The 25,812-nt window shown below is 37.1% G+C and overlaps 1 protein-coding gene across 1 annotated transcript in view; it reads left to right on the forward strand.

The window, feature by feature from the left end:
• The window catches only part of LOC145980270 (DNA repair-scaffolding protein-like), a 61,074-nt gene extending 46,282 nt beyond the window's left edge, over positions 1–14,792 (forward strand). The window contains exons 12-14 of the mRNA XM_083113278.1: positions 6,305–6,510; positions 9,626–9,676; positions 14,479–14,792. Coding sequence (XP_082969404.1) covers positions 6,305–6,510; positions 9,626–9,676; positions 14,479–14,616 — 395 coding nt within the window. The 3' untranslated portion in view covers positions 14,617–14,792. The remainder of the gene's footprint in view (positions 1–6,304; positions 6,511–9,625; positions 9,677–14,478) is intronic.
• Positions 14,793–25,812: the final 11,020 nt, after the last annotated feature.

Below are 25,812 nucleotides of genomic sequence, written 5' to 3' on the forward strand. Positions count from 1 at the left end.
GGTCATAAACATGTACTTTTTGTTAAAAAAAAATCCAAGTTCAGGGTTAAATATCTCTGGTGGGCAGTTGTTTAAAAATCTGAAATTTGTACGCAATACAGTACTCTATGATAAGTAACTTCAGTAAAAATTTTGAGTTTGAGATTCAATTGGTTTAAGAGATACAAAACTCGTGAAAAATTCAATATTTTGCATTAAATATGGTATGCCTAATTTAATTTCTTATTAATAGTTTGTGTTAAAATTCTACAAACTGTTATTTGGTATGTCAATGAACAACATTAAAATCCTGAAATGGATCTGCAATAAAGTATATATACGAGGGTGTGCTGAAAAGTAATGCTTCCTATGTTTTTATTTTCTTTGTTACCTTGTAAACGCATTTTGGATTTTGAGCAACCATACATTTCACTTATAAGACTTTCCCGCTTCTAAGTTGAAGGTTTGAAACTTCTATCGCCAGGGGGTGCTGAACTATAGCGAGGAAAATGGCAGCATGTAACCATGCAATGTTGGTGAAGCGCCTGAAGTAGCGTGCCGTGATCGAGTTTATAATCGCAGAAAATGTGCTACAAATTGACATTCATCCGAGACTGAGGGAATATTATGGGGATGAATGTGTTAGACATCAGTACTGCGCGATCTTGAGTTTAAACCCCAGCTGAACACGATTCCGATGGCCTCCATCAGTTCTAGTTCCTGGCCTTTCACTCCATTCTCTCACATAGCTGAGATTTTTTCAGCTGTGGGTTTTCTGTAAGAGCATGATAAACTCAAGATCGTGCAGTACTGATGTCTAACACATTCATCCCCATAATATTCCCTCAGTCTCGGATGAATGTCAATTTGTAGCACATTTTCTGCGATTATAAACTCGATCACGGCACGCTACTTCAGGCGCTTCACCAACATTGCATGGTTACATGCTGCCATTTTCCTCGCTATAGTTCAGCACCCCCTGGCGATAGAAGTTTCAAACCTTCAACTTAGAAGCGGGAAAGTCTTATAAGTGAAATGTATGGTTGCTCAAAATCCAAAATGCGTTTACAAGGTAACAAAGAAAATAAAAACATAGGAAGCATTACTTTTCAGCACACCCTCGTATATATACTTTATTGCAGAGCCATTTCAGGATTGTAATGTTGTTCATTGACATTCCAAATTACAGTTTGCAGAATTTCAACACAAAATGTTAATAAGAAATTAAATTAGGCATGCCATATTTAATGCAAAATGTTGAATTTTTCACGAGTTTTGTATCTCCTAAACCAATTAAATCTCAAACTCAAAATTTTTACTGAAGTTACTTATCCTGAAGTACTGTATTGTGTACAAATTTCAGATTTTTAAACAACTGCCCACCAGAGATATTTAACCCTGAACTTGGATTTTTTTAACAAAAAGTACATGTTTATGACCCTGTACAAAAACAAATATTAAAGTCTCAAGCTTCAAATAATTTTGACGTACTCTATTGGTACACAGGTACTTGCGCAAAAAAATTCAAGTGTCAAGCAAACTGCCTTCCCCCTCAAAAAAATGTCCGAAAGTGTCATTTTGAGCGATTAAAATACACAATTTTAACCTTAAAATTTATTATGAAGGAATAATATTTAGAAAATTACACAAATATAATTGTAGCCAACAATGTGCTTAACATCACAGATTTTGTCTCATTGTCGTAGGACTTACCAGAGCTGGGAAAAAAAAGTTGCCGCTGATGCTTACGAATGGAGAAAATGACGCGTGCCATGATAAAAAAATGTCCGCCATCGTCAAATCGATGATAGTAAAAATAAAATAAGAGTGGTTCTGAACTGTCAATATATGAGGCTCACACCACTCAAAAAATAAACTTTTTTTAAAAATGGTCAAGCAACCAGGTTGTATGATTTCATATGGATTGACCCTATAACCACTACACAACTCTTTTAACAATATTTTGTTGTAGTTCGCAGAACTTTTTAAACATATGTTGGGAGGGAGAGAGTGTGTGTATATATAGAGGGAGGGACTACACTACCTTTACATTATTACTTATGCAGACTGGAAAATTTAACTCGATTGTAAGCTTGGATTGTCCTGCATCATGGCCATGCGATCTAAGGTGCAAGCTTTGGGTTCTGGCTACACAAGTCACCTGGTCGATAGCCCAAGAGATTCTTTCTTTTCAACATTATTCATTGTTATACGAGAATGTTCTGAATTGGCATGGATGTATTTTTCCCCCTGCTATTTTTTTTTTTGTTTGTTTGTTTGAAATGTTGTGTCAGTAGTTTTGATTTTCAGATCCAGAAAATAAATTACATTGTTATTCATGATTTCACAGGTGAATTTTATGCGAGGATGTGATTCATTCATCAATTTAAACACGTCCATGATGGTGTTCTCATTTTTAGCAATAATTAGCACATCATCCACATATCTGATGTAGAGTATGGTATCTTCAACTATCTGATTAACAATTGGAGATTCTATGTAATGAAGGAAAATGCTGGAAATGATTCCAGATACTGGGTTTCCCATTGATAAACCATTACTTTGCTGATAAATCTTGCCATTAAATATGAAGTAATTGTAATGCAAGAAAAAAAATTGCATTAACCCTTAGTTTGCCGCCGTAACACATATGTTACAAAAAAGTATGTCCCTTGTAGCCGCTGTAACACATATGTTACAAACAGCTTTAGATACAATTATCGAGGGTTTGCCACACTTATATTTGTATATTGAGGTTGAAACACTGACAGTTCGTTCGGAACATGTTTTGCAATCGTGTTTCGAAAATTCCAAATCCCCCCCCCCCTCCTTGTCACTTGTTCGGGCTCACCCAAACACGTGTTCGCTCGTCAGTTGACAGACACAATAAATGCTTGGTATTTACGATGCTGTTTTCCTCCAAGCTTCCAACGCTGTGATTTAGTACTGATAAGGCACACATTCTTCTTTGTGTTTAGACCTGTTGATCCAGCTGAAGTAGTGGTGGGGGGGGGGGTAGGGCAAGGAGAGAGGGGATTGGATGAGGTTTGGTGTTGTTGCCTCTATGTTAGAAATGCAATGAAGCTTGACGATAGCCAGAGGCCAGAAGCATGAGTCTAAAGCATGTGTCTATCCAGAAGTATAGACAAAATAAACGATTGCAAAGGCTCCCTTCCCTCCTCTGTTAGGACTAACAAACGCCTCACCATAAACACTTCGTATCATATAACAGCTCATCGATATCCCTAACGCACAATCGTTTCCTTCAGGACATATTTCCACAAAGAGCCGAGTCAAAAGGGAGAAATAGATTCACAGTAGCTACACAAGATGCAAGTGCGAACGAAAAAAGCAAAAGTTCGGGTTTTCTCCCCAAAGTAGCTGGAGAAGAGGGGGCAAACTCCATATTTTTATGATTTTTTCATTGAAATTTGGGGGATGCAGCCCCCGCCCGTAACCCCCCCCCCCACGGTTGGGGCATCCAAATTTTACATGGTTGCATGCACTGATGTTCTGCCCGCAAAACAAAAGTTATCCGAAGTAGATTGGTCCCATAGTGTCAGTTATAACAATTTTATGAATAATATGCAAATTGGCTAAAATTCGCTAGAGTTTTACGTTTTGCCTTATTATTCAAATTGTATTGCACCCACGATCATGAATCAAGTTTCATTCTGTTGCGGAAGGTCCATTCTTTGAAAAAAAAAAGGAAAAGTTCCGGTTTTCTCCCCAAAGTAGCTGGAGAAGAGGGGGCAAACTTCACATTTTTATGTTTTTTTCATTGAAATTTGGGGGATGCAGCCCCTGCCCGTAAACCCCCCCGCGGTTGGGGCATCCAAATTTTACATGGTTGCATGCACCGATGTATTGCCTGCAAAACAAAAGTTATCTGAAGTAGATTGGTCCCATAGTGCCAGAGTTATTACGATTTTTCTCCATTATGTATACAAATTCAAATTTCCCGCTCAAAGCCTCGGCGACACTGGGCTTACTTTCGTCAGACCGAGCGGCGTACTAAGGGTTAATGACTAGGGACATTGAATTTTCGTGATGCGCGAAAATGCGAAATGTGAAGAAACGTTGCAATGTCTAACATTCTGCAAATAACTACATCACCAGTGATGAAATATGTGCGAGTTTTATTCGCGAAGTAACGCGAAATGTGTGCTTTTCCACGAAATTAACGCTTTTTTGCAAATTAGCTGCAAAATATCATCGCATTAAGTAGGAAACTCGCAAAAACCGGCAATCGAGGCTGTGTGTTTACACTTCAGATTTGTGACAAAACAGTTGTCTAAAGTAACCTGCTACTAGCAGTTGTACAAAAAAATGTCTTTGATCACATCGGAAAAAGCTGCAAATTGTGATTTCTCTGATGCATAGTCAGATCGAGTCCCATCGCCTCAGTTTATGGTTTTCGCGATCGGAGTCAGTTAAAATCTTCGAGATTTTAGATATCCCTCTAGAAATCGAACCAGGGACCAGGAACACTCAATCTCTGAAAAAATCACGCCACTTCACTCGGTAAATCATTTCTCCCATGTGACTAGGCGCATACTGGATTTCTGGCAAAATAGCGCTACTTTCAGTTAAACGTTTCCCGCACAATAAATACCGACGTTATCGCTCTCGTAACAGTGGGTGACCACTCTTATCTCTGTGTAACTTGATTTTTTTTAAAATTATTTTAGCATCGCATTTGTCATTTTTGGCCAATCGTGACGATGAGAATGAGTAATGGTATGGTGAAATTAATTAAAATGCTTTGGCCGATTGCGCTCCAAATGCAAAATAAAATAATCATGCCAAAACTGTGATTCACCATTCAAAAGTGTGTGCCGAAATTTTTTTTTCACCACTGGTATATACCACCGATGTAACTTTTTTTTACCGCTCTCCTCAGTTTTTATTTACCATAAATTTGTCTCTCTATTAATGACCAATACAACAAGTAGTAATAACATTAAGCATAAGACGATGTTAATTAAACAATAGTTGATTAATTAGATAGCATTAACTTACGTTTTTCTTGGTAACCATAAACAACATCTAGAAATGAAGGAACATTAAGATCATTCTTGATATTGCAAAATGCAGGTTAGTAGTTGTCAAACAGTTGCTAGCAATGCATCATATTGATGAAGTCTATAAAAAGTTAAGATATTATACTTGTGGTCAAGAATTTTTGCTATCACCATAACTTATTGGTTTAGTTTATTTTACCTCACCTTTCTGCCTCTTTGGCTAATTGCGAAGATGAGGATGAATGATGGTAAGATAAGATAGATGAAGGGACAATCACAAATGCAGGGACAACATGAGTCCCACATAAGAGTATATACTGGCTGTGAGTCCAGATAGATGACAGAGCTTCGCTAGTCTGCCAAATGCAATCCATAATACAGTAGCACATATTGTATCTACCAATATGAGTTGGCAACCCTGTTGCAATGCAGGTGCGCATGAGCTGAAGTCTCCCATGCTTAGGCAATCAATCTGCCATTGAACCTTGGCCGGTTCAGGCACGAATCGTGCCAGAGAAGGAGTTCATCCGAACAGGTTCCATTCTGGAGATGCAGCAGGCACTGCATTGAGAAGCATCGGGATGCCAGAAACTGTCTCCTCCTACCATTAGACTCCTGTTTCTGCATGCTGGCATTGGCTTTCTATTGTCTGACCCATCACGTGACAGTTTGGAATGGGTTGATGGCGACCCTCATTGGACGGTCGTCGCAGTGCCTGCTGCATCTTCTGAATGTAACCCTTTCAGATGAACGCCTTCACTGCCACAATTTGTGTCTGAACAGGCGAACGTTCCATGGCAGACTGATTGCCAGACTTGCAATTGCCTATACATGGGGAGACTTCCGTGCACGCTCACCTGCGTTCTGACAGGGTTGCCAACTGATATTGGTAGATGCATTATATGCCACCCTGTAGATAAAGCAAGTCTAATTCTCGTTAAATACAGCTTCAGTTTTCATCTTAACTTGTCTTTTGGTAGGGTTTTTCATTAAGTAAATATTTATTTTATTAATTGCTAATTTCCAACTTTACCTAACTAGGGGTCGAATAAATAAAGGTTAAGAAAAATTAAAAGAAGGACAAGAAATAGTCATGAATTGTGGATTTGTTATTTTGGTAGACACCCTGTAACATTTACTTATTCATACAATAAATCATTATAGAGTGATGTGGAAAGTTATTCAAAAGTACCTGGAAATCATGGTAAAGTAATTGAATCGGGTTTTGTTAAATGCGTTTGTAATCCATATTTTCATGTTCGTAATTTAATGTTCCAGTTTTTCTAATGTGTCTTTGGTAGGTAACATAATTGGAGTGAATGAAGGCACAGCTCTCACGTGGCCTGTTTGTGGAAAGTGCCACAGTGAAAGTCTCTGTGAAGTGAACAGCAACAAATACTATTGCCAGAAGTGTGGAATTGAAGTTGAGGAGGTAAACATGAAAATGACGATGGAAGTGTACATCGTGTGCCCGAATCTACCCACGAGAAGCAAGGTAAAAATAAAGGTAGGTATTCTGTGATTAGTAGATTCATTGGAATTGTAAAATGTGTATTTTGAAAGTTAGTTCTGATTGGCTATTTAAAGGCAGTTTATACGTGTACCATGGCTCTCATTAATCAGGAGTGATGTCTCAAGTATTGTTTGACGAAACATTTCTACATTGTTATTTACTCATGATCATCTCTCCATTTATAAACATCAAAACTTACTACAGTGGAACATGGCCGTAGGCAGGAAAAAAAATCGGGGGGGGGGGGGTTGCGTTCATTCATAATTGTTCTCATGGGCGTTGCCAGAAATTTGAATAATACAAGTAATAACAATACTTATATAATAATTAAAATTTCATAATAATAAACCAATTTTATTCCAAAATAATAATTATTACATTAATTAAAAATTAATTATTATTAATATTGCTGTTGTTTTATCCTTGAGGAGGCTTACTCAATCCAGCAGATGAGTAAATATCCAGCACAAGCTTTTCTTTCTTGTTATGTTTCATTCAGTGTGTACTAAAATGCACAATTATTATATCTTGTTATTACATTTAAAATACCTTCAAGATAGAGCTTTAAAAGTTAGATGGAAATCTTAGTCATAAAGTTCTTGTTGTTTGACATTAAAACTTAATTTTTTGAATTTTGAAAACTGTGTGTGTAGCCTGGTGCACTGTAACCTTAATCGCGAACGTAACATGCTACAAAACTGGAGATCCTTGGTTTGAACTCCTGTCAAGGGGGAATTTCAACTTTTTCGAACAGGAAATTTAAAAGTTGGATAGAAAATTTTGGAAAAATTGTAAGAGAATTTTCAGCCTGAGTCAGGAACAACACTGGAAAGAGGACAGCACGTGTTAAAATGGAGGGGTCGCGGGTGGGCTGCGATTCCGAGAATAAATGCTGTTTCAATCATGTTTCAGAATTCCAAATGTCCGAAAATTCTAGTTCGATCGTTTCAGCATTGTCTCCCTGTTGTATTTTTGTGATGCTTCGATTAAATTTTTGAAAATAGGTTACAGATTTTGGTTTCTGAACTTCCATTAATCCAACATGCCAAAAGTTTCGGGGGGGGGGGGGGGTTCAACCCTAGAAACCCCCCTCTAAATATGACCATGTTCCTGAATTTTAAGTTTTCCTACATTTTAAGCTTTTCCTGGAAAACAAAAATTGAGGTTCCATAGTATATGCCATGGACTCTCAATACAATTATTAAAATTCATAGAAACTAGGAATGGGACAGATTAACCGGTACTCTATTGGTATCGACCAATGTAGGCATATTGGTAATTGCTGCAATTTTTACTGATCCAATATATACTGGGTGTTTCATAAATACTTGAGCAGTTACAAATATTTATTGCAAGTAAAGCATTAATCTTACGTTAATGAAACAGTCCAGAACAAACGAGGAACTCAGACATTTCTTTTTAACACCTACAAATGTTCAATGTATGCACCACGGGTGACAGGGCATGCATTAACATGATAGTTTACTTCTTGCAACACTCGTATCAACATGGGCCTGTCGATAGTGTCTATCGCTACTATGATACCCTCCTTTAAGGCTGCCATATTACGCAGCATCGGTAAGACGAATACCCTGTCTTTGATGAAACCCCACAAAAGGAAGTCACAGTGTTTAATATCTGGTGATCTTTGGGACCAAAACATTGCACAAAACACTGTGAGTAAAATGAGTGATGTGGTTGATTTGAGTGTTGCCTAGGGGCAGGGATATGAACTCTCAGATTAACAAAACATGCATGCACAAACTGTTTGCGTTTCTATCATGATGATGCATGCCGTTTCACCAGTGGTGCATACATTGAACATTTGTAGGTGTTAAAAAGAACTGTGCGAGTTCCTCGTTCGTTCTGGACTGGTTTCATTAACGTAAGTTCAATAGTTCACTTGCAATAAATATGTGTAACCACTCAAGTACTTATGAAACACCTGGATATCTGTAAATAGCCTTTAATTTATTGCTTAATTCTGCCATTTTGTTATAAACATATTATTCACATATTATAGTTTTGTAAAGAAAATGTCTAAATTTGCAGTTCTTTTCAAATGCAAAGTCTATTGATGTTCACTATTTAAAGACATTAATAAACAATACTTCAAGGAACATTTCCAATCTTTCATTGAAATTGGTAGAATATCGGCTATCTGTATCAGTAATTCTTTAATCATCAGCAAAAAGTTCATATTGGTCCATCCTTACTAATCAAAAGCTAAGTTTTCCAATATAGAACGTACTGCACACCATGGCAGTAATTATGAGGAATCTTTAATCTATTGTATGAAAATAGCATTTAGTGGTTTTATGTTTGGTTTGGATTTCATTTTAAGTCCACTTCTATGCACACATAGGCTAATTGGGACTGGACCTACAGTTTAAAGTGGAATCCGAACCACCATGTGCCTCTACCGGGTATCGAACCCAGGACCCCTTGATTACAAGGCATTGGCATTACCACTACTCCATCGGGGAGGCATTTAGTGATTTTAAACTCAATAGTTGTCAAAGGTATACCTTTGTCTATTGAAAAAGTATACATTTCTGATATTGGCATGTTGAGAGACAAGGTAAACTGCCCGTAATATTAGTATTTCAGTATTATATTTTTCAGATGCATATGGGCCCATTTTGACAATTCATCAACATTTATGGGGTGTAAGGGGTGACCTTCCATGTAGAACACCCAAATGTGAACCTCACTTCCACGTTAGTACACCCTGGACTGAAGACTAACGAGGCTCTGGCGACTGGCTCCATGGCCAGTATAATTTTGTTTGTATTGTCCTGTTCTTTTGTCCTTGTGTGTGTTGAGTGCCGCTTTACAGCCTCAGCTTTTAACGATAGTCAGAAGATTTTAATATTTTATGATTTTAGTTCTGCAACGTTAGAGTTGTTATTTGTAACGATAAGGGGCTGGACCCCGTATAATGTGACGGGTGCAAAATAGCCTTAGTGCTGATGCACCCAAAATTTTAAATTCAAATCAAATTCAAATCAAATCATCAACATTTATTTTGTTTGTTCTGAAATGACTAATGTTATACTATTTGCATAAGTGCATTTATCCAGCTTAATCTTTATTGTTTTTTTTTCAGCTACTACAAGAAAGTATTGTCCAGATTCTTCCTGCATCTTCAAGTGATTCTGTGAGTACTTTTTATACGCATCTATCTCTTATGACATACTAAAGACTAGAGCCTGGATTTTTATGTAATATCAAAGTACAAAATATGTACATAAATATGTAACAATAATTGATAAAATATGTATCTAAATATGTAGTATCATAGAATGTATAATACTAATAATAATCTAGTATCCAAGCAATTTCAAGAATTCTGCTATATATTTATTTTATTTAACATATTCAACGTAATTTTAAAGACAAGTTGTACAAATTAAAATTTGTATCATTTTTATAAACTCAAAAAAGGACAGCAACGTGCACATATTTAAGAAACCAAATTTAGCAGCTAATTACTTTTCACATCGCAAATTATTGTAGAATACGTAAATATGTGTGAGCGCTCTTCGTAACTTTTGAAACAAATTGTAAAAAAAAGCATCTACAGAAAGAACAATCAAATTAAAATACATAGCTACTTTTGTACTTTTTTTTGTACAAGGGAACATATTGTGTAACTCGCTACGTACAGGAAAGTAGCTTCCTTGTCCACCAATGCTTTTTTTTTTAGCCTATCTTTCGACTTGGCAGTCAATTTTAGGTGACCGTAAGTACTATGCATCTCGTTGATTAGAAAATATTACATCACATGAGATACAACTTTTCTTCATGTTTCAGAGATCAAGATAGGAAAAAATTGCCGAAATATGTTGTTTCATGTAAAGTAAATTAGCAAATATGTAATATCCTGGCAAATATGTAAAAATATGTAACATAAAATTTATGTAAAATGATGTCAGTTACATAATTCGTTGATATTTTCGTGTTCAAGGTATGTATCTAGAAGGAGTAGAATATGTAATTACTAGACCTCGGATTTTTTTATTTTAACCCATTTTTCCTTAGCAGGTAAATAAAAAATAACAAGTTACGTCAGAGTTTCATTAAAAAACAAAACAACTGAAGTTTTATAGAGCCTAAAATAACCTATTTTGCTTGTTAGAACCTATTTTAGGTTTATGCACCTAAATCAGACCTTTTTTTTGGGTTTTTACATATATTCTAAGGTTTTTCTGGATTTTTATGTCACAGAGGTATTTGCTCCGTTTGATACCAAAAAAATAATTGATTAACGTGTTTGAAACACATTTTCTGTCGATTTCCCTCCCTTTATTTTGCATGCAGCTTTCTTTTCTTTTCCTTCTTCGATAAAAATTAAAGCTAAACTGAGAGAAACTTGCCTCGGGGCATTTATAAACATGTATAAATTCAATGAGATTTGGATTAATAAAAGTTGCATCTCTTCACTTCTATGCAGAAAAATTCACGCAGAATTCCCGGAGCCAATAATTCATGGACAATTTCCGGAATTCAAGGAATTCCCAGTGTCTAGCCACCCTGGCATTGTGCAGCAAATCATACTGTAGATACTTGATTCAATCTTCAGATCAACAAGTAACTTTTGCTAACAACACAAATATAGGATTACAATAATTTGTGGATAATTTTGAAAATGATGTATGGAAATGAAAATTTGGTTAGAAAATTAATATTTGGTTGTTACATATAGCTATTAAAATTTCTTACGGTTCTTTTGAAATTTTGTTTTTGAAGATGTACTAAATCAGTATTTTTCAGGAATTTTGAAGCATTTCAAGTTTCTTTTGGAACCTACTTCAGGATTTTTCGTGCATAATTTAGGATTTTTAGAACCTATTTTAGGATTTTTAGAACCTAAAGCACACTTTTTAGAACCTAAAAATCCGTGGTCTAGTCATGAGTAGGCATCGGATTTTAGGTTTTGTAACCTATTTTTCCTTTACAGGTATGTAAGAAATATTAAGTTATGTCCACGCTTCGTTAAAAAATGCAACAACTGATGAAGTTTGATAGTGCCTAAAATACCTATGTTGCTTGTTAGAAACTATTTTAGGTTGATGCACCTAAATCAAGCCTTTTATTAGGTTTTTATATATTTTTAAAGGTTTTACAGGATTTGATTTTATGTCGCACAGAGGCATTAGCTTTGTTTGATCTCAAAACAATTCAATGAGGAACGTGTTTGAAACATACTCTCTGTCGATTTCCCTTCCTCCAAGTCCATGGTGATTTTTCAAAGCTCTATAAAAAGCAAAATGTCGGGTGCCACTGTTACCTGTACAATTCAAAGAGGTCTCACTTTCGCATCACTTCGGTGCTTTGTGGCATTTACGCCTTGCACATTTGAACATTTCAGCATTGAATTTTGCACCACTGACTATGTTATTGTTGAAAGATTATTTTCAGCATATAAGATGATCCTCACAGACATACTTGCGGAGTATGACTGTGGATAACATGAAAAATGATTGTTGCCTAACTATACGGTGAAGAGTGGATTTCAATAGCAAATTTCCAATGGTAAGTTCTGCCATCACTGTAGGGTTAGGCAACACACATAACATTATGCAAGATAGTGCATAATTTAAGATATACTCTATGTGATCAGAAGTATCCGAACACCCACCTGAAAATAAAGTACAAGTTTGGGCAACCCTCCATCAGGAACACTGGCAGTCAATACAGTGTTGGCCCACCCTTAGCCTTGATGACAGCGTTCACTCTCACAGGCATACTTTCAATCAGGTGCCGAAAGGTTTTCTGAGGAATGACAGCCCATTCCTCGCAGAGCGCCAAAATGAGGATCGTGTGGTCTAGCACGAAGTCGGCATTCCAAAACATCCCAGAGATGTTCTATGGGATTCAAATCAGGACTCTGTACAGGCCAGTCCATTAGTGGGACGCAGTTGTCATCAAACCACTCCCCCACAAGCCCTGCAGTATGGACTGATGCTCGGTCGTGTTGAAAGACACAATGGTCATCCCCGAACTGGTCTTCGACGGTAGGCAGCATGAAAGCTGTTAAAATGTCAACGTAAGCTTGTGCCGTGACATTGCCATGTAAAGCAACAAGGGGGTCAAGCCCACTTCAGGAGAAACATGACCACACTGTAACCCCGCCACCTCCGAATTTCACTGTCGGCACTATACAGGCTGGTAGATGTCGTTCACCAGGCATTCGACACATCCACACCCTACTATGGGATCGCCACATTGTGTACTGTGATTCATCACTCCACACAACGGTTTTCCACTGTTCTATGGTCCAGTTTCGTCGCTCCTTGCACCACACGAGGCGGAGTTTGGCATTTGTCTGTGTGATGTTTCACTTATGGGCAGCTGCTCGGCCATGGACACCAAGTTCCCGCACCTTTATGGAACTGCTGGTTATCCTTGTGAGGGATGGTATCAATACTAGACGAGACGACACTTGGCAAAGACTCGGTCTTGAGTTGCAAAATCTTGGTCTCGCCTCAATATACAGTGTGACCACAAACTGTTTTGTAATTAACATTTTTCTGTTTGATGCAAAGTTTCGACGCTATGAGCAGTGACAGCTCCAGCAAAGGGCAGGGATGAAACTTAAAATTGAAAGATTTAGATGTGTCAGTATTGCCACGGTCGTCGATATCAGTATTGTCTGGATCGTCGATTTCAATATCATCGATATTGACGTCGATATTTTCAATATTCGATATATCAACTCGATATCAAACTTCAATATTGAAGTCAGGTAGCTTTGAAGTCAATGGTAACAACTTTTTGCATATTCTCAACATTTAAAATTCCAGGTACTTGACAACTTTAACAAATGAAAATTATATTAAAGAGGAAATAAAAAGTAGGCTTAATTCAGGAAATGCATGTTACTTCTCTCTTCATAAACTTTTGTCTTCTCGTTTAATATCTAAGAAACTAAAAGTTAAAATATACAAAACAGTAATTTTGCCTGTAGTATTATATGGGTGCGAAACTTGGTCCCTTACATTGAAAGAGGAACATAAATTGAGAGTATTTGAAAATAAGATCCTTAGGAAAATCTTTGGACCTAAAAGGGATGAGGAGACAGGTGAGTGGAGAAGGTTACATAATTTAGAACTACATAATTTGTATTCATGTCCAGATATTATTCGAATAATTAAATCAAGAAGACTTAGGTGGGCAGGCCATGTGGCACGAATGGGAGAGGAAAGAGGAGTTTACAGGATTCTTGTTGGGAAATCTGATGGTAAGAGACCTGTAGGAAGGCCAAGACGAAGATGGAGGGACAACGTTGAGATGGATCTAAGGGAAATCGGTAGGGATGGAAAAGAGTATATAGATCTTGCTCAAGATAGGGACAGATGGAAGGCCTGTGTTGCTGCAGCCACGGACCTTCGGGTTTAAGAAGGCTAGAGAGTTAGTTAGTTAGTTAGTTATTGTGGACTAATGGTCATATGTTTATACTAGGGCTGAGCTGATACCACTTTGAACCGATGCCGATACTCTTACCGATACCGATACTTGAAATTTGCAATAATTAAAATTTGATCAATATTGCATCAGAATATTAAAATAGATGTCATGTAATCAAAAAATACAGTTTTTCTTTCATAATTTGTGCAAAATAAAAAGAAAGTTTGAATTTTGCGTGATTTCCAAGATAATTAGACTGCGAAAACATTGTATGGCACTTTTGCGGACCCCGTGAAAGGCCAATATGGGAGGAAACTATCGGCTGGTATTGGTAGCTGAATTCCAACCAATACTTTCCGATACCACTGGTATCGGCTCAACCCTAATTTATATTTTTTTTTCATGGTTTCCAATTGATAATTTCAATCCATGCATATTTCCCACACATAATAGTATACTACATTTTTGTTTAAATTTGTCTTGTATGATATTGAATTACAATGTTCTATGTGGTACTTTATCTTATAGGTTGTGCTAATCTCTTTTCAGGAGTACGAATTGACATACATCCTTGGAAAGCTAGTAGGCCCTATATTTTGTGTAGTAACAGGAAGGAAACAGACAGTTGGTTCTGATGCGCTAGAATTTTCACTGGAAGAAATTAAGTGCTTTGGACAATTGAAGTAATTCTGTACCCTTTGTTTTAGCCTCATGAACTGTCAGTTGTGTTCTCGAAAGTTGATTATTTGAAACAATATTGTGATCATGTTTTATTTGTTGCTTACTTTACGTACAGAGTCTATTTGTATATTCATGTAAATAGTGTACAGTGTGTGTTAATAGCCTTCAGTTGATATATTGCAGAGGATTATGTTTAACAAAGATATTTTTAACATTGCTAATTATGAACTTCTTTTGTTTAAGCGAAATAGTGCTGGTAACTTCAGGATAAAAATGCCTTGTGTTAAGGTATTTAAAAATTCATACAAAATGTATAAATAAGTATAGAAATAATAATAATAACAAAAGGAAAATAGGATGGAATGCACCAACACTTTGAGAGTTAATGCTTTATAGGTGGGTGATGTGTGGTTATCACATTGAGACCACTTATATCAGGCTTTCTAGATTGGAACCCGGTACTTCTTTTCAAGTCATACCCCAATTATCCTCATAATTGAGATAAATATGATTTACATCTTTGTAAATTCACATAAATAGCTCTTTACGGTACATGCTGAACAGAATATGCTCAATTATAACACCATTAAGCCTTGTTTCCATGATTATGAAAAAATATAAATATGCTGACCAAGGCAGTAATTTATTTTATTAAAAACATAAACTAAACGTAACGTTTCAACCTTCTAGCAAGGTCTTCATCAGACTCTGTATCAAGTACAAAAGTAACAAGATACCAAAAACAGGGCATTATATATACACAAAACATTACTCCCTCCAGACTATTAGAAAGTTGTTTGGAACTTTCTAGCAGGTGACTTTCACTTGTGAACTGAACTTTCACCTAAAAGGCTAAAAATATATGCTTCCATATAGAATGTGGTTGGGCTTTATATCTCACGCTCTTTTTCCTTCCTTTTCTTCCTTCTCCTCTCCTCTTTCTCTCTTGTCCTTTCCACTCTTTCTAACACTTTCTTCCATTCTTTGTTTAACTACAGTCCCCCATTCCAGTTCATTGTGTCTTTTTCACCTTTCTTCTCTATTTCCTTGGCTTCCTTCCATTTTCTCACTAGCATTCTCTTCTCCCTTCCTATCTGCTTAGCCTCATCCCACTCTATGTCATGTCCTGTTTCTCTCGTGTGTTTAAATATCGCATTTCTCTCTCTCTTAAGTCGTACATCATCCCTATGTTGTTTCAATCTATCTTTCAGTCTCTTTTTCGTTTCTCCTATGTACACACTCTGACATTCTGTACATTTTACTTCGTAGATAATCCCTTCCTCTTCTCTGTTTTCCTTTTTCTTGTTTGCATTCTTCGCTATTCCTAAGATTTTTCTCCCTCCCTTCCTGTAAGTTTTAATGCCCGCTTTCCTAAGCACTTTGCATATCTTTTCTGTGGTCTTCCCCATACTCCTTATTCCAAACCTTCTCTCATTTCCTTTCTCTTCCAATTCTTCCCTTCCTCTTTTCATCCTTCTTCTGTTTATGTCCAGTCTATCCTGCTTCTCATAGCCATTTTTTTCCAGCTGTTTCCATAAGCTATTTATTTTGCCTTCTTTTTCACATTCCTTCGTGCATATTTTCGTTATTCTGTCCTCCATATTCTTTATGAAATTTCTTTTTGTCACCTCACTTACATCACTTCTTTTGTGGCAGAATACCCCTGCTGCACACTTCTTCTGATGCCAAGCGGTTTCAATTTCTTCTCCTCTCTTCCTTTTCATCAATATATCAAGGTAGCTTAACTTGCCTTCTTCTTCTATTTCAAGTTCCAATAATATCCCTCCTTCTTCATCTTGTATTTCTTTGGCAAAAATGTCGAGCTGCCTCTTCGTTCCCTTCCATATGCCAAAACAATCGTCCACATATCTGCAAAACAGAATTATTTTGTCACCTCCTTTTTCTATCACTTTCTTTTCCCATTCATTCATAACTAATTCAGCCAATGCTGGGCTTAGGCTAGAACCTATATTCAGTCCTTCACTCATTAACATTATTTTATCTCCCATTATACTGTAACCGTTATTCCAAATGGTTTCCAGCACCTTCACTACCCTTTCACTATCCCATTCTCCTATAATTTCCTTTCCCATTCTCTTTTTAATAATGTCCAAAACGTGTCCCCTCTTGATGCTTGGGAACATACTTTTTACATCTAAGCTAAACATTGTCGTCTTCATCTCATTTAACTTAAGTCCTTTTATGAGGTCTACTACTTGCTCACTGTTCTTAACTGCTCTGCTTTCTTGCTGTGTTACTAACACTTCAATAACTTTCTTTAATTTCTTTTCCAAGGGTTCCAAAATATTGTTTCTGCAATTCATTACTGGTCTTAACTTTATCTCCTCTTTGTGTATCTTTGAGGAAGCTTTTTTAAAACTAGGAAGAGGTTTCAAAGTTAAAGAAAGAAATGTAGATTATGAGGAAGTTATATATGACATTGAAGAAGCAGTACTCCATATAAAAGAAGAACCAGCTAGAGACAGGATTAGAAGAAGAACAACAGCCATACTGAAGAAAGAAATGGGAAAACAAGGAAAAGTAGATAATTTGAGTAAAAAAGAAAGGGAAGGGATCAAGAAAATCAAGAAAAGAAATGATGTGGTGATAGAGCAGGCAGATAAAGGAGGAGCAATTGTGGTGATGGAAAGAGAATGGTACGAGAGGAAGTTTGAAGACCTAAAAGAAAACGGATATGAGGAGATTTGTGGAACAGAAGAAGAACAAACTATAAAAGAAAGGGCCATACAAGACTGTAGGAGGAGTGGATTCAAGAAATGCATAAAGGAGACAGGAAGACTACCAAGTTTGAAAGGCTTTCCAAAGATACACAAAAAGGAGATAAAGTTAAGACCAGTAATGAATTGCAGAAACAATATTTTGGAACCCTTGGAAAAGAAATTAAAGAAAGTTATTGAAGTGTTAGTAACACAGCAAGAAAGCAGAGCAGTTAAGAACAGTGAGCAAGTAGTAGACCTCATAAAAGGACTTAAGTTAAATGAGATGAAGACGACAATGTTTAGCTTAGATGTAAAAAGTATGTTCCCAAGCATCAAGAGGGGACACGTTTTGGACATTATTAAAAAGAGAATGGGAAAGGAAATTATAGGAGAATGGGATAGTGAAAGGGTAGTGAAGGTGCTGGAAACCATTTGGAATAACGGTTACAGTATAATGGGAGATAAAATAATGTTAATGAGTGAAGGACTGAATATAGGTTCTAGCCTAAGCCCAGCATTGGCTGAATTAGTTATGAATGAATGGGAAAAGAAAGTGATAGAAAAAGGAGGTGACAAAATAATTCTGTTTTGCAGATATGTGGACGATTGTTTTGGCATATGGAAGGGAACGAAGAGGCAGCTCGACATTTTTGCCAAAGAAATACAAGATGAAGAAGGAGGGATATTATTGGAACTTGAAATAGAAGAAGAAGGCAAGTTAAGCTACCTTGATATATTGATGAAAAGGAAGAGAGGAGAAGAAATTGAAACCGCTTGGCATCAGAAGAAGTGTGCAGCAGGGGTATTCTGCCACAAAAGAAGTGATGTAAGTGAGGTGACAAAAAGAAATTTCATAAAGAATATGGAGGACAGAATAACGAAAATATGCACGAAGGAATGTGAAAAAGAAGGCAAAATAAATAGCTTATGGAAACAGCTGGAAAAGAATGGCTATGAGAAGCAGGATAGACTGGACATAAACAGAAGAAGGATGAAAAGAGGAAGGGAAGAATTGGAAGAGAAAGGAAATGAGAGAAGGTTTGGAATAAGGAGTATGGGGAAGACCACAGAAAAGATATGCAAAGTGCTTAGGAAAGCGGGCATTAAAACTTACAGGAAGGGAGGGAGAAAAATCTTAGGAATAGCGAAGAATGCAAACAAGAAAAAGGAAAACAGAGAAGAGGAAGGGATTATCTACGAAGTAAAATGTACAGAATGTCAGAGTGTGTACATAGGAGAAACGAAAAAGAGACTGAAAGATAGGTTGAAACAACATAGGGATGATGTACGACTTAAGAGAGAGAGAAATGCGATATTTAAACACACGAGAGAAACAGGACATGACATAGAGTGGGATGAGGCTAAGCAGATAGGAAGGGAGAAGAGAATGCTAGTGAGAAAATGGAAGGAAGCCAAGGAAATAGAGAAGAAAGGTGAAGAAGACACAATGAACTGGAATGGGGGACTGTAGTTAAACAAAGAATGGAAGAAAGTGTTAGAAAGAGTGGAAAGGACAAGAGACAAAGAGGAGAGGAGAAGGAAGAAAAGGAAGGAAAAAGAGCATGAGATATAAAGCCCAACCACATTCTATATGGAAGCATATATTTTTAGCCTTTTAGGTGAAAGTTCAGTTCACAAGTGAAAGTCACCTGCTAGAAAGTTCCAAACAACTTTCTAATAGTCTGGAGGGAGTAATGTTTTGTGTATATATAATGCCCTGTTTTTGGTATCTTGTTACTTTTGTACTTGATACAGAGTCTGATGAAGACCTTGCTAGAAGGTTGAAACGTTACGTTTAGTTTATGTTTTTAATAAAATAAATTACTGCCTTGGTCAGCATATTTATATTTTTTCAGAATATGCTCATCTTACCTGACTGTAAGCAAGAATGCAAAAAGAAAGACAGCACACACATTAACAAAACTGTTTAAAATCAGGGTGGAGCTGATATCCATACTGAAGCCAATACTGTCACTCATATCCACCGAAACTGATACCGATGCTTGAAAATTGTAACAAAAAAGTATGCTAAAAGCAACACAAAACATACAAACAGCACGATAAAAACACTGTTTTTTGTGTTGATTTTAACAAGTATGTTGCTCGAACGTGACGTGAGAAGTTTTTTTACTGTCAATTAAAAGTTGTTGAAAATATTGATTCATATTAGTGGCTGATTAGTCCACTGCAATTAATTTACCAGACTTTTGGTTTGAAATATTCAATAATTAAATCAGAATTTAAAAACCCATCATGCAATCACAAAATACATGTTTTTTCACTCAATATTGGTGCAAAATAAATGGAGACTGAATTTTGCATAACTTCCAGGATAGTCAGACTGCAAAAGAGTTGGTTGGCATTCTTTGAATCCCGCAAGAAAAAAATGCAGGAAAATTATCGGTAAATAAAATCAAACCAATCCCAATACATCAGCATCATTATCAGCTCAGCCTTGAAATGGAGTTGAAAAACAGGTGACTTTGTGGGGTCTACCCACCGGAGGGAAGTGTCTTCGCACAGACGTCATAGTTTAGTTTTAACACGACAACCTCCGGTTCGTAGGCCTACCAGGGTGCAAAATTCTGGGGAGATGGGGATCTCCCCCCCCCCCACCAACAATCTTGGCCTCAAAAATCTCCCACACTAAAACTTTTCGGAGGGGAGAGTTTTTGTTACAACTAACAAAAGATAAACAATTACTTTTAATTTCAAATATACTGTACTAAGAATAATATCGAATACTTACACAAATTAGTATAGTTGTGAGTGTTCAATGCTTTTTCTCTCTCAAGAGATCATTAACAAATCTACACCAATACGCACAATAAAAGTAAAACAAGAATGCAAAATAATAATAACTATATGTAATTGATTTATGGTAACATAGAGCAAAAACATAATACCACTTCAACTATTTCATTATTTTTTAACATCTTTAATCAGTTAGTAAAGGACGTAGTTTGCTACTTTATAATATCTGATATATTTAAAAGTAACAGATTAATTTATTTTTGGGTAATTAATAATAATAATATATTTTTAATTTAGCAATTTATTTTTACTTTTAATAACATTATAAATATGTATATCGTATAGTTTATATATATGTTTGTGGGGAGGGGGGTTTGTAGATTAAGATCTTTCTTCCCCCACCAGTCTTCAATAATTTCCTATCCTGCCTACAACATGTAGCTAAACAGAGTTAACATTGTGTCAGAGGAAAAAAATGATAGGGTGTGTGGTGGTAGAATGTAAAATGCAATTAGGGCTAAATAATATTTCACAACTTTAATTTCATCATGATGTATGGCTGCTGAAATTATTGTTTCAAGCTGTCAGGCATGGAAATTGGAATACAAGAAACAGCAGTAGACTATGGATGTGTGGAATCTCGAAATGTCTGTGCTGGTACTGGAAAGAAAATGTCATCTTGATCCCGACTTCAGCAAATGATTTCCCATTTCAGAAACCAGAACAGTTGAAATGATAGTGTTTAAATAATGGTTATTCTTGGTGTTTTCTGCACTATAATTGTCTGAAATTTCTTTAAATTAGCAGTTTTTATTCCAGAAATTCAAAAACAATTACTTAAGGGGGAAGTAGTGTGTATAAATCGAGATTATCTTAGATTGTCATGAAATTTGTAATATTTCCTGTAACGAAAATTTCTCAATTTATTCAGGAAATGGTCTTTTTTGTGCCCTGAACGTCGGGATTTTAAAAATGTCCCATCCCATCCAGTTCCCTTCCTGAACTAAAACATAATTGTAGACATTCAAAGATTTATAGCAGCATGCAGTAAACGAATGCCATTCTGGAATAATCCCTTATTTGTTCTTAGTTGCTCATCCAATGGATTTGAAAAACCCTCTATTTTATCTGACATCTTTTCTGCTCGTCATTAAGTACTTTTACGTTGCACACAAAATGAAAAAAAGAAATAAATCCACAAGTATGCACTTGAATTGCCCACCTACGGAACATTTAGACTGAACTGGAAGTTGCTGTGCTAAAGTTCCACAATGGATTGTACCATTTGATATGCTTTTGCTTACTCGTGGATAGCCCCTACATGTTCAATTATCAATCTCATACTGGGATGATTGTTCCTTGTGCAAATTGCAGCTCCCAGATTGCTTTTCCTCAGAGATGTTTAAGCTGATTAAAATAACAAGTACTATCTTCGGGACTCTGTGAGTAAAAAACATATGAAGAATAGAAAGAGGAATGTCTCTCACTATTATGGAAATCACACAGCGTGGATGATAACTCCCACAAATTGACTGTTCCTCTTTTGTGCCATAACTGCAGATGTCATTACAAGGGTAAACCAGTCAGGTGGACCATTAGCTTGCAACACTGCTTCTCACCCAGGGATCAGGTTGGACACAATCTCCATTCCTCATGAAGAACAACTGGATACCAAGAACTGAATAGAAACAAAATGGTAGTCACTAGTATAAATCATCTTCAGTTGTATCCCACTCATAGGTAGGCAGTGGATAACATACTAATGAGCAGTAGATTAACCCAGACGTGTGGCGTGCACGTAACCGGTGTTACCACAGGTAACAGCAAAATGAAGAATTAAAAAGTTGTTCCAATAAAATGACATTGTTAAATACGTTAGTTCACCAAAAGCATTGCCAACGAGTAGATATTGCAGAGGACATTTCCTCTGCAGCCGATAGAAGCACAGAGGGAGGCCGGTTCCGTTACCTTGAAGAGGTAACGAGGAGAGGGTGCCAATGCAAGGTAAGAGCGGGGGAAGCAAAGTGTGCTATGGGGTTATTCATATGCCCAGTTACCGGTCAGGCCTTCTGGTATGTGCCAGCGTTGTCACATCGGATTGGCAGAAAAGAGCTAAATCCCGCCTGAAATGGGGATACTATTTCTGTGAAGCAGCTATAGGTAGACTGCAAAGCTAAGGCTGGATTTAACTACAACTGAGACCAGTTAGGTAATAGACGAAAAGATAGTTCCTTGGTGCGATTCGTGATTTGGACAAACCTTGCTCCAAAATACTAAGTTGGCAACAGTAGTACGTACAGCTGGTCTTCCTTTCCACAGAGCGGAGTTCTGTCATCTGCTTACCACACACGTCAAACTGACCCGAGAAAAGGGTGGTTCTTTTTCCCCCTTTGCACCTCATTGCAAAGAAACAGAGACAGATGAAGAATTGACAAGGGTCCACCACTATTCATTGGATTTTCGCGGTAAATGTCTCATGAGTAGTAGTTCTTTCTAGAGTGTTTGTGGCTAAATCACTGAGCGGATTGGGAAAAAAAATGAACCAAAATCTAGATCAAAGACATGTTTTTTTTTAAGGGGTGGGGGATGATAACGTCTAGCAGGCATAATTATCGTACTGATGGCTGATAACACTTTTTAAAAAGTCATGCCACACCACCTTTACCTGCTAATAGTGAGGCATCCATCAACTGGATGAAGTAGTGCTAGCCAGTTTGTACATATTCACAACTTTTGACAATGCCACACATTTGTATCACCTTTATTCCACTCCTAAAATAAGATCAAATAGAATAATCATATACGCGTATTATGAAAGTGAGAGGAATCTACTGCCCTTTAGTGTCATTTAAACAAATGAAGGTAAAATGGTAAAGTTTCCTGTTCATATACACAGTACCATGAAGGTACATTTTAGGGATGTGGAGTAGGGACCCATTTTGGCAATTTTGGAGGTGATGTGATCAGCATCATGCTCTGGTTGCCGTAACTCCCCCACCTGGGTTGCCCCCAAGTACCCATTGATTTGAGGCTGGGTGAGCCCCAGAGCTGCTTTATGAGGGGACAAGGCTGACCTTAGATCATCCACCCTAGGAATCGAACCCTGGTCTTCTGCGTGGCAGTTAGGCACCCTACTGACTAGACCACCACGGCTCTGTAGGAGTAATCAAACATCTTGATTTTGCAAATAAACTAAGCATACAAATAGCAGAAGATACAACATAAAAATATACGTATACAGAAATTCTGAAATAAACTTAAATGTAAACAGTAAAATGTAAGAGAAAAACCTGGACACTGGGCTTGATCTGGACCAAACCTGGCTGCCGATACTTGACTGGGAGCGTGGATGTTGGAGACACTTCATTCCCTGAAGATGAGAGTAACGCTAGCTCTCGGAAACATATCTGGAACTGACTTGGCTGATCCAAGAGAACGTCTTCTTCAATTTCTTCTTCATTTGGGACAGGAGTGAAAAGTGCAGAAGGCAGATGTGTGAGAGGATCCCATCTCAGTTGTGAATCCATATGGTTCCCTTTGTGCTAGATGGTTTGGTGTACTTCAGGGAGCTAGAAGATACTGTGGATGCCAGTTGGCTGAGAAGATTAACACTTGGTTATTATATTTTGTTCCCTGGCTATTAAACTGCTCACATTCCCAGTGGTAGTATGTGTATAGGGTGACCAGATTTTCTGAAACTAAAAGCAGGCGTACATGTCTCCTGAAATATTACACAATTCTCTTTAACCTGTGTTGTTCTTGATTTTATTTTTATTATTTAACGTCGCCTTTCTGTCACTTTTGACTCATTGCAACAATGATTGATTGATTGATTTGATGTTTTAAGTCCACTTTATGCACAGTAAGGCTAATCGGAACTGGACATACAGTTTGAAGTGGGATCCGAACCACTTGTGCCTCCACCGGGCAACAATGAATATAAGTGATAACGTGATTAAATGCATGAATGGACACTCGCAAAGAACATCCATGCCCAGGCCGGCATTTGACCCCAGGTGTCCTAACGTTCAACCACTCTGCCACGGAGGTCTTCCCTTATATATTTCTCTTTTTCGTTCCTCTCTTGCTTGTCTTTTTAATTTTACAGATTAACTTTCATATCTCTCTCGTTCTCATTGCTTTTTTTGTGTTTTCTTACCATAAAACATCCATACATTGTGAAACAATATTAAAATATTAATCAATGCTGAGAACATATTTGTCTCTTTCTGCAGCTGTAGTAATCATCTCTCAATGCCTCAAACATGTAAATCCCCAGAATTGGGCTTTTTCAATTTTCAAAGTGCCACTGATATATTTTTAGTCATCACTTCGTACCTTGCATATCATATTATGAACAGACATCATGCAATATCTGCTTCTAAGGAATAATTAATTATATGCTGTACAGTAAGACCAAGGTCGCAAGCGTGAAAAGTTTTGATCTAGAAGTATTACAAACTAACAATAGCTACTATTAATCTATAAGGCACCAACACACAGAGGTAAACAATTCGTCTGGATGTTTTGCAGGGAATTTCGCAGGATGCTGTTGAAAAATAGGACATATTTGGTTCTTTGGAGTTACCGCAGGACATGACCCTAAAAATAGGACTGTCCTGCTAAAATCAGGATGTCTGGTCACCCTAGTTTTGTGCTAATAATAGTGGTACCCAGGTATTTAAGAGGAGATTTTCATCAGCGGCGTATACTCTGGGTCACCTAGCTAATCGGAGATGAGCCGACTATAATTTTAAAAAAAAATGTTTTTTATTTCTTCGCAATATTCTTCCGAACCAATCTTTGATTCGCATATTTCTTTACTTCCAGCACGCGAATGTTTTTCAAACGTTTGCCGCTGAATGTCAGAGAGGCTTTCAGCCACTTTCTCCAGCTGGTGGAATCTGGTGACGTCAGGGTGAGATTCCACCGGCTCCCTTTAAATCCCTTGACGGGAGGGGAAGGAAACACTGCTTCTCAGGCGCGGTTATTCCGTGGCAAGGGTAAGCTGCTTCTGGAGAGAGTCCATCGGTCGCACTCTCCACCCCAGAGCCTTTGCCGTTCCCTCGGCTGGCACCCTCTTCTGCCATTCTTCCCCGGTGGCCTTTGTATCGTAGGAGCTGTGTTGTTTACGACAGGGAAATTTCTCAGGAAACAGAGTTCTGGGTTCGCAAATTACGTACTGAAAAGGAAAGTAGAGAAAATACATCTGAAAGTGCGCGAGAAACAGGGAAATGTGAACAACATTTGCGAACCAATTCTATGTTAATTCTCATTTTACATTTGCTTCTGTCTTCCTGATATCTGCTATTTCAACAGATATTGTCATGGGAAAAAAAAAAACTTTAATATTGAAGATGACGGTAATTAAATAAATTAAAATTTTAACTAGAAATTCAAGAAATTACACCGACCTCTGTGGCGGAGTGGTTGCCACAGCTCCCTACGACGTCAGAGCTCCAGGGTTCGAATACCGGGCTGGGCATGGGTGCTCTTTGTAAATGTCCCTTCATCAATTTCATATCATCACTCGTAGTGATTAGCCAAAAGTGGCAGAAAAGCGACGTCAAATAACAATTTAATAAATCGATTAATGAAGTAATTAAACTATTTATATGCTTACTTTTATTCATTTTTGTATTTTAAAATGCGTGATTACTTTCTTTGTAGCCTTCAAAACCAGTGAGAGTATTTCTTTCACAGAAATGAATAATTTTTAAAAGGGAAA

The sequence above is a fragment of the Lepisma saccharinum genome, chromosome 27, assembly GCF_977018435.1.
Source record: "Lepisma saccharinum chromosome 27, izLepSacc3.1, whole genome shotgun sequence".
In the NCBI taxonomy this organism is placed as follows: Eukaryota; Metazoa; Arthropoda; class Insecta; order Zygentoma; family Lepismatidae; genus Lepisma; species Lepisma saccharinum.